Genomic DNA, 9,369 nt, shown 5'->3' on the forward strand with positions numbered 1-9,369 from the left:
TTTCCTTCAATGATGAACTTTCTCTGTCCGCTCAGGCATCACAATCGGGATGCCGTGCTGGCCCATGTCAAGATCCACTATCAGGAGTCCAGTTTTCCCAAGTCCAGCTCTTCGGTAAGCAGCACCTCGCCGCTGCAGGTATCCGTTAGCTCCAATCCACAGCTCTATATGAACAAAGTATTCGCCGCGATGTGCCTGTCGCAACCCTCGCCCACAGCGGGCAGCACCTCAACAGCTGGCGGCCAGCAGCAGCAGCAGCAACATTCCATCATCTCGGCGGGCCTGCTGCAGCGTGCCATACAAGAGGCACAGCATTCGCCGACGCCCAATGCCAGTGCACTGAGCGGCTTGGCCCTGGCGCTAGCCACCGGCAAGTGTCCACCGGGCACGACAACGACCAACAGTTTGCCCAAAGCCAATGCCGCCTCCATTTTAGAGCACGGTGAGCAGAAAGCGAGTCAAAACGAGGCAAGTGCCGACAGTCTGACGTCGCCCACGATCACCAGCACAGCCAGATCGCTACAAGATCTGCTAACATCACCACGAACCAGACACGGTCTACACTATGGTGCGGGTGCTTCGTCATCAACAACAACATCAACAACAGCGACAGCTGGCGCTGGCCTTGTGGCCACTAATCCTAATGCTAACAGTAACTCAATTGTGGTTATGGGTACCGGCAACAACACCGGATATAGGCTGGAGACGGCTGGCCACAAGAAATCATCGAGCTCCGCCGCCGCCGACTACGTCGCATCATCCAATACACCCACCACCACCAACACATCGCCTATGCCAGTAACTACCACTCCTACTCCTATTTCTACTACTACTACTTTTCCAACTGGTGCTAAGTCCTCTTTGGTTCATACACTGGGTACTGGTAATAATAACAACAACAACAACAACAACCACAACAACAGCACATCCCACAATCTCACCGACACTCATGCCCATAACCAACTCATCGCTGGTGATGGTTACTATACAATGGCATCGGGTTTAAACCATGCCATAACTGCTACTAATCTAAAATCCACGCCAGCCTCGTCCATGTCGTCGTCGTCTTCGTCGTCGCTGCTATTATCGGCATCGGCATCGGCATCGTCCTCATCAGCATCGCCGGCGTCTGTTGCGTCATCGCCGCACTCGTCGCCGCCATCCTCAACGTCGTATATGCCACAGAGCATGCCCGGCCAGGCGACACGTTTCCATAGCCATAGTCCAGGTAGTCCCAATCTGTTAACGATGAACGATGCCGATCGGCGAGATCCGTCGCCATATCGTTGTGGCCACTGCCATCAGGTGTCGAATTGGAAGCATGTGATCCAGGTATTTGTTTAAATGCATTTTACAGTTTGTGTTTTGTCCCATTCAAAACGAAACGAGTCCCAAAAAAAAAAAAAAACCCAAAATAAATACCGCTATTCGCAAACAACCCAACCAGAGATCCGTCCGTAATGTGTTTCACGCTTGCCAACACTGACAAAAATATGAGTATATTTTTTTAAAAATCTCAATAATGAATAAGCAGCACTGGCGAGTCCAAGTGCATATTTTTATTGTATTGTATTATGCTGATCTTTAAAGAGATTTGAAGAATCGTATGAATGAGAAATTAAGCGTTCGAGCTTAGGTTAGACCTGGTTTAATTGCCTTAATTCTTAATAGAGTTTGTGAGTGTCTTGCAAATCCTGTCCGTTACTCAAGAAGGAGTTTTCAAACGTCTTCAAAGCTTCAACTAGTGACATCAGCACATATGCCCCGCCCCCTGCTCAGCAAATCATCTCTGTTTGTAGTCCCTAAGTAACGCTGGTAAATATGCAACAAACAAAATTTATTGTAATTATTTTCTTTTATACCAATCCCTAATGTTAAATGTTAAATGTGTGGTGTCTGGGTCTTGCTTAATTTCTTCTTTTTTTTTAATTTTGTATGTCTTTATACGTTTACGTTTATTTATAAGAAATCATTGGTGATAGTTTTTTTTGCTTGCTCTCTCGAAACTAATGTAATGCATTTTTATCGATTCAATTCCAAACATTTTCCTAAAAAAAAATCATGCAACAAACTAAAAACCCCCACCCCCCAAAATGCAGGGGGCTATTTAAGATCATAACGGTGCGCGTGTTTCGTTTGGGTTTCCCCATCCCATACACATACACATTTTAAACAAATAAATACATATATACAGAGGGTATTTTCCAGTTAAAGCAACGGTAAACATTTGGTTGGGAATTTTACAAGAACCAAAATTACCCCAGTATTTTTTGTAAATTGCCCAAAAACTAAGTGGCGAATATACAACACTGGCAGCTAAAGTTACAGCTGCCAGAGTTGCCACATCTGTTGCCTTAGCTGCCAAATGTCCTCATACACATATCCACACACACACACACAGACACACACACGCAGCAAAAATGATAGATAAACAAAGAGACTGCATGCTAATTTTGGCACTTTTTTCGCTCTGCTTCTTCTCATCCACAGCGGCACTGTCGCTTAAAGCATTCCGGGGATATTCGGATCGAGACCCTTGAGCGCAGCAACAGCAGCAGCTCTGGCCCTAATGCGGCGCCCATTTATCGTCCCCAGGGCGCCGGCGCCAGCAACGAGTCCCAGGCCCACATCAGCAGCAACAACAACAACAACAACCTTAGCAACTACAACAACAACAAGACCGGCCAGAACAACAATAACAACAACAACAGCCTGAGCAACGCCTTGCTCAGCAGCAAACAGCTGGAGCAACTGCTGCATTCACCGCTCTCCGCCAGCGCTGCGGCCGTGGTGAATTCGGCCAATACGCAGCAGGATCTGCAAGTGGCGGCCGCCTATTGGGCCGCTGCCTGCAAAGTGGTCAGCGCCGCTGCCAGCGGCAGTGCCGAGGAGCTGCTCCAGCTGCAGCAAAACGATCAAATCGAGATCACGCGCCTGCCCTCGGCTGCCGCCGCCGCTGCCAGCAGCAGCTTGCAGGAGCTGCCCAACAGCAACAACAACAACAACAACAACACGAAGAGCAAACAGCAAAAGTGCCCCGTCTGCCCGTACATCTCGGAGAGCAAATCCCAAATGAACTATCACGTCTCGCTGCACAAGCCCACGCAATACGAGTGCCGCCTGTGCACCTTTGTGTGCGCCAAGAAACAGCATCTGAGCAGCCACATGCGCAGCGTGCATCAGCAGCAGCTGGGCGCAGCAGCGGCAGCCGCCGGCGCTGGCCTGGACTTTAGCGTAGCACTGCAATTGGCTGCGGCCAAGCAGGTGCAGCAGCTGCCCACGGCTGCCACAACGCCGCTGGCTATCGACCTAAGCCAGCTGCAGCTGGAGGAGAGCAGCAATGTCGAGCTGCCGGTGCAGCAGCAGCTGCCGCCGGAATACCAATATAAGCTGATTAGCTACTGCCCGCGCTGTCCGGCCCGTTTCGCCCAGAAGCACAACGATGAGCGCAACGCCAAGCTGGAGCTGGAGCAGCATTTGGCCGCCCACGCGCCCAGCGAGCTGGAGTCGGAAGAGGTGCATGTGTGCGCCTACTGTGAGTATCGTGCCGGTGCCGAGACGCTGCTGCAGCTGCATCGTGCCGTGCACATGTCGCACTACCAGGAGAAGTGCCAGCAGCTGTATAGAAATTGCAAAGAGGATGTTGCATATCCGGCGCCCAAGCTGTTGCAAATAACTGGACCCGAAACCATTTGGGTTGTGGACAATGAGCTGGGCGCACAGCTGCTGCGCCAGAACGCAATCAGTTCCTCCAGCAACAGCTACGATGGTCAGAACTCGCTCTTGAAGAAGCAGCTGGAGTCGGGCGGCGTTGGTGCTTTGATTCGCGAACAGACGCCACCCAAGGCCAAGGAGGCCGAGGAGGATGACGAGCGTCACAGCAGCTCAACACCCTCGACCAGCGCCTCGGTGGCCACCAGCGATTTGGCAGCAGATGCCAGCAGCGATGCGGGATCGCTGGACATGCCGCAGTCGGCGCCAACGCCACAGCGCTGCCAGCACTGTCCGTACGAGACGCTGCAGCACGAGCAGCTGGCGGAGCATCTGCAGAAACATGCCTGTATCAATCAGCCCAGCCCGGAGGCGCAGCAGTGTGCCCATTGCGACTACAATGCCGTCGAGGAGGCCGAACTGGAGGAGCACACCGCTGTGCACTTCAATGCCAGCGAGAAGCTTAAGTCTGTGGACTTTTACACTTGCTACGACAAATTAGAGATAAGTGTGGAACAGGAACCGGAGTCCTTCGAGCAGGACGACAAGGAGCAGACGGAGCACAACAATAACCAGGACAATGTCGTCAATGCCAATGTGCAGCAGCAGGACGATGCCGAAACGGAGCAGCTACACCAGGAGCCGGTCAAGAAGCCCAGCACCAAGCTCATACTCTACAAGAACGATGGCGCACTCAGCGTTAAGCCCTCCATGGAGGAGGACACGGCCACGTCAACGACGACAACGCAGCGCGCTGAGAATATCAGCGATCGCTTGAGGCGTCGCAGCTTGCGTGGCGGCGCCTCCGCTGCCACCACGTCTACCACAGCAACACCAACAACAACAACAACATCAGCTGCAGCTGCTACAGCACCGGGCATCATGGAGGCAACTGATAAAATGATACTGGTCAATGCCAAGACGGGCAAAGTCATTTTCCGAAAGTAGGCGTGGCCCAAGTCACAGCTGCACCGCAAACCTTTCTTTCACTATTGTATTTTACATAGGAGCATATAATTAACTTTATTATTATTATTATCATTATTATTATTATTATTATTATTATTATTTTTGGGGTTGTTAATGTTTTGTTGTTTTCAATTGGGTATCTAGTTAGTCGAGTTTTGTTTTAAGCACCAATTATTATTTAATTGTTACTAACAAAAAAACACACACACACACACACACAGTTGACACCGTTGGAACATGTTCCTGCACCTTGAATCATATTTATAAGTTGTTTATTAACAAAATTTATTTGCTTATATAAAAAAAAAGCATATTACCAATGCTTAAATATGTCAGCTATTATATTTTGTTATGTCTAAAGCCTTAGCGCGGTGCAAAATATAAATATAACTAGAAAACGAATCAAAACTTAAATATTTAAATCGTACGATCAAAAGCATAAACAAAAGTGTTTCAAAGAAATCAAAACTTGTGCATGACAAAATCAAAAAACAACAAAAACAAACAAATTCAAAATTAATCTTGCTGCAAACAATTTGTTTTTGAATGGGAACTGTGATTATTGAATATTGTAAATTAAAAACAAAAAAACAAAAAAATCTCTAAATTTAATTTAAAAACAAAAATTAACAAATAAACGCGTATATCATTCAATGAATATGGTACTTTATACATAGTATATACATATTTACATCAGCTGCTATGAAACACACAAAATTTCTAAATGAGAAATCAAATATGAGAATCTATGAAAATACTGTGTAATAATTTGCAATATTTGCAATATGATTTTGTACAACTGCAGCACAGCATTAAATAAGTACTATATAAGTAATTAATTTCTATTTAATGTTTAAAGTTTAAAATGGTTTTGTTTAACTATACATCATTATTGTTTATTGTAGCACAGTGTATATTGTGCAAACACTATATAAACAAAAGGAAACAAAAACAAAAAAACAAAAAAGTCGAAAAAACGTTATCATAAAGTCTAAGGAAACGAAATGAACACATGTGGAATAGCGGGGCCATATTTAAATAGTTTAAAGCAAACATTTAAACAAACAAAAAAACAAAAACAAAAAACAAAAACAGTAACAGAAGAGTATACAGAAACTTACTTGAATATAAACGCAACCGCCTTTGATATACATATACATAAATGTATCTATATCTATATATTTAAATAGTATTTAATTATAAAATACGTCTAATTAGTCTAGTGTAAATAACTTAGTTTTGTTTACTATGCACATACATATACATATAAAGCCACACACATACACAGCCAACACAAATACACACATTTACGGCATAAATTTAAACAAAGAAAATGTACAAAAGAATTGTTAATAAAAAAAAAATCAAAAATAATAAAAATACACAAGTTGCATTTACAAATTTTACAGCTTATCCCTTGACTTATTTCAAAACTGCAAAAGTTTCCAACAAATTGTTCAAAAAGTAGCCCAAATTGCATTTGACGAAATAAATAAATATATATATATACATATAATGAAACCTTTAAAGATTAGACTAGACACGAAATGGGTGGGTCTTTTTATTTTGTTTTCAATAAGAACTACTGTAATAAAATGTGATCAAAATGGTCAAAACTTTTGCCTAGAAACCGCTGGCGTAATATTAGTAACTAATTTTAAATGATTTCACGCATTAGAGCTTAGCACATTTTTACTTAAATAGCATTATTAAATGATTGCAAATAATTCAATAATAGCGTATTTCTTTTGTACTGGTCGAATGATAATTAATTGCATTTATGTGCATTCTTTTTGAATATGTTGGCAAATTTCCAACACTAGAAATTCAGTTGGTACTTTTGTAATAATACAGGGAATTTCTGTAAATCCCTGGAAAAGAAATGGGCAGCACTGGCTGCTTGGCATTAACTGTTTTGAAGGTAAAGGGTATATTGGATATACAGCAGGCCTTCAGATAATCTCGGTTGGCCATGCAACGAGATCTAAAATTTCTATCACACCTTGAATCCACAACTAAGTTAAATATTCATTCCGTTTTTGTTCTTCGTAGTGTGCACAACATCAAACTTTGCTGCCAAAATTCGTAATCTTTTTTGGATGTCGTTCAATTCTAGTTTTAAATATCAAGTAAAGCGAATATCAGGTATCAACAAAATGAAAGTGTAATAATCAATTTCTTTCGAATAGAACTAGTTTAGACACGAGTCTGGCGCAAGTGCAGCACTCGGGGTACAAAGTCGGAAACAGATTTAACATTCTCGAAATCTATTTCTGTGGCCAACCCTCGCCTCTTTCCGTAAGCGCCCAACATGTGCTGGCATCCAGGTGGCTGTTGCGGCATACCCGCAGGTATCCAGTGCACAAACTTTTGTTTCAACTACTGGACAGGCTGCGCAACCACTCCCTGCTGCCGGATCAGCTGCTCGCCTTGCTGCCCGCCGTATCGCGGCTGCTGTGGCGGTCCACGCTGCGGGTCATGCTAGGCTAGCAACTAGCTTAGAAGGAAATGAGGCTGACGCGTCACGGGATAACACCAACAGTCCAAATTCTCCCCATTTGTATGTAATTAATAGAGTCGAATAAAAGCTGCAAGTTTATGTTTATAAAAAATGGTGGTTTCTTTAAAAATGGGATTCAATAAACACAGAACAAATTGAAATGAATCTTAGTGAAGCCAGTATAAAAATACGCCAGATAACGATAGGGCGCCCAAACTGGCACATTAAAAACCTCATCGATCTTCCGAGTTCGTAAATGGGCTTTGTTTGTCGATGGGGCCGAAAAAGACTGGGATACAATTAATGGGCGTTGCTGATAAGAAACCCAAGGTGCACTTGTATATCACACAATTCCAAACAGAATTTGTTTTTTCATAGCATGATCATTCATAGAAAATCATTTGCCGTTATATTCTCCAGATATATTTATTCTGTACAAATTAAAATTCGTCTTGGCCGTTATTTCTTTTTCGGACTACCTTAATATAACAACGCATACAAGTAGGCGGTAAATTTAGGTTTAAATCCATTTTCTGCACTGCATAAATGTATATCGACTGTTTTTAAAATAACTTCCAAATAATTTTTAGGAACAGGTTGGCAGCGCCATCTGTTTTCTAATAGAATTAATCGATATGTTTATCGGAATGGCAATGCCAGATTTGCTCCTCAACTGATTTGTTTGCAGTAAAAATTTGTTAGGACGCGTTACACCTGCCGCACATGGATACGAAGTCCAATGATGACTCTGGTGGCAGCGACTCTCTGGACAAATCAATGCAGAGGAAGTGTGTAATGGTTGAGACAACCGGCGCAACGTCGGAGCCCGCCGCGGAGACGGATGACTGCAGCAGGGAATCCGCTGCACTGCGAGAGTCGCCACCAGGTGAACCAAAGACTGATGCGTCCGGCGCTGGGTCAAGCATTGGTGAAAGTTCAACGGCGCATAAAGGCATTAACACAACAGCAGCAAGTGCTGCGTTCGAGTCGAAAGTTAAACTCATTTCCCAAAACCTCAAAGAGACAACGCTCGCTGAGACGGAAACGGAGGCGTCAACGTCAAACTCATCGACCGACATCGCTGACGGTGTGGCAGATGATGTTGTCGAAACGTTGCAGCAACATAGAACAGATAGCTGCGACCATCGTGTGAAAAAGGTACGATTCCATCCAGACGTCAAAGAAAATGATGGCGGCAATCGTGTGAAAAAGAAAAGGCGCTCAGCGCGAACGAATACCGCCAATAAGATAAATATGAGCTGTGATGGCATGGATATGGACGATGAGGATGAATGCGACGATGAGGACGCTGAGCCAGAGGAGGAGGAGGAGGAGGAATTCAATTTGGCGAAGACCATTGCCGAAGCGGAGGACTACTTAAAGCAGCATCCGCTGACATTTGTAAGGCGTGTCGAACAAAATGGCGAGCGGTTACGTGATGGCCTGCTAAACATCGAGGATATGCCGCAGCTGGTGGAACGCGAGGTGAAAGCAGAGAAGAACAACGAAGACGATTTCTATAAAAAATGTAAGCCAGAGAACGGCATAGAGCGGGTATTGGGCAAGGAGACAAAGGCGGGCAAGGCAAGTATATCCATTCATTTAAGGACATCTGCATTTGCTAACTAACTCAAATCATTTATAGGTGGAATTTCTGTTACGATACGAGAACCAAGGCGGCCTCTTTTGGGAGTCGGAGGACTACATCAGACGCATGTGTCCAACGCTCTTGAAAGCTTATGAGAAGAATCGCGAACGGAGGCAGCAACGTCTAGTGAGTAGTTGGGCTTTGTTTTTGTCGAATTGGTAAACTAAATTAGTATCACATTTTAGATGCATCACGTTGCCAAACGCCAGAGCCTGCGCCAGCGATACACGGATTTCTAGTAACATAAATATATATAGCTATTAGGATTTTAATTAGGTTCCGCAAGTAATTGTAACATTTTTGTAATATGGAGTAAATGATTTTCTTTTGTTGAACGAAACTGCCAAGTATCTCGCCATCGTGAATATGGATATATCGATATCGAAGATGCGCAAGCTATCGATTTAATTTGTAGCCAATTTCATGGAAGCTCATTATTTTGGTAGATAAATCGAATAACAAATTTGCTGTTTATTTTCTGGTTTTGTGTTATTGATTTGTGTGGAAATTAGCCCACTGCTCGGACGTTTGCCATTCAGCT

General features: G+C 44.1%; 3 protein-coding genes across 7 annotated transcripts in view; all 3 read left to right on the forward strand.

Moving 5' to 3' along the window:
• Positions 1–5,991, forward strand: part of LOC115759332 — a 45,586-nt gene extending 39,595 nt beyond the window's left edge. For 3 of the 5 annotated variants that reach the window (XM_030700249.1, XM_030700248.1, XM_030700247.1), the window contains 2 exons: positions 36–1,332; positions 2,491–5,991. In XM_030700249.1, coding sequence (XP_030556109.1) covers positions 36–1,332; positions 2,491–4,659 — 3,466 coding nt within the window. In that variant the 3' untranslated portion in view covers positions 4,660–5,991. The remainder of the gene's footprint in view (positions 1–35; positions 1,333–2,490) is intronic. The other 2 variants (XM_030700250.1, XM_030700251.1) reach the window with 2 other exon arrangements.
• A 717-nt stretch (positions 5,992–6,708) lies between these two features.
• LOC115758688 (male-specific sperm protein Mst84Dd) lies at positions 6,709–7,292 on the forward strand. Its single transcript, XM_030699432.1, has 2 exons — positions 6,709–6,809; positions 6,870–7,292. The coding sequence occupies exon 2, from the start codon at positions 6,992–6,994 to the stop codon at positions 7,163–7,165; it is 174 nt and encodes a 57-aa protein (XP_030555292.1). The 5' UTR covers positions 6,709–6,809; positions 6,870–6,991; the 3' UTR covers positions 7,166–7,292.
• Positions 7,293–7,669: 377 nt separating this feature from the next.
• Positions 7,670–9,302, forward strand: LOC115759063. The gene is made up of 3 exons (XM_030699891.1): positions 7,670–8,764; positions 8,826–8,954; positions 9,014–9,302. The coding sequence occupies exons 1-3, from the start codon at positions 7,904–7,906 to the stop codon at positions 9,065–9,067; spliced, it is 1,044 nt and encodes a 347-aa protein (XP_030555751.1). The 5' UTR covers positions 7,670–7,903; the 3' UTR covers positions 9,068–9,302.
• The last annotated feature ends 67 nt before the right edge of the window (positions 9,303–9,369 follow it).

This window comes from Drosophila novamexicana, unplaced genomic scaffold, assembly GCF_003285875.2.
Source record: "Drosophila novamexicana strain 15010-1031.04,08,12 unplaced genomic scaffold, DnovRS2.1 tig00000193-arrow-pilon, whole genome shotgun sequence".
Taxonomy (NCBI): domain Eukaryota; kingdom Metazoa; phylum Arthropoda; class Insecta; order Diptera; family Drosophilidae; genus Drosophila; species Drosophila novamexicana.

Bases quoted from the DNA above. Each gene is read 5' to 3' on its own strand.
- LOC115758688 (XM_030699432.1), top strand. From the start codon at position 6,992: ATGTGCTGGCATCCAGGTGGCTGTTGCGGCATACCCGCAGGTATCCAG.
- LOC115759063 (XM_030699891.1), top strand. From the start codon at position 7,904: ATGGATACGAAGTCCAATGATGACTCTGGTGGCAGCGACTCTCTGGAC. The intron at 8,765-8,825 runs GCAAGTATATCC...AATCATTTATAG, and splicing joins AGGAGACAAAGGCGGGCAAG to GTGGAATTTCTGTTACGATA. The intron at 8,955-9,013 runs GTGAGTAGTTGG...ATCACATTTTAG, and splicing joins AACGGAGGCAGCAACGTCTA to ATGCATCACGTTGCCAAACG.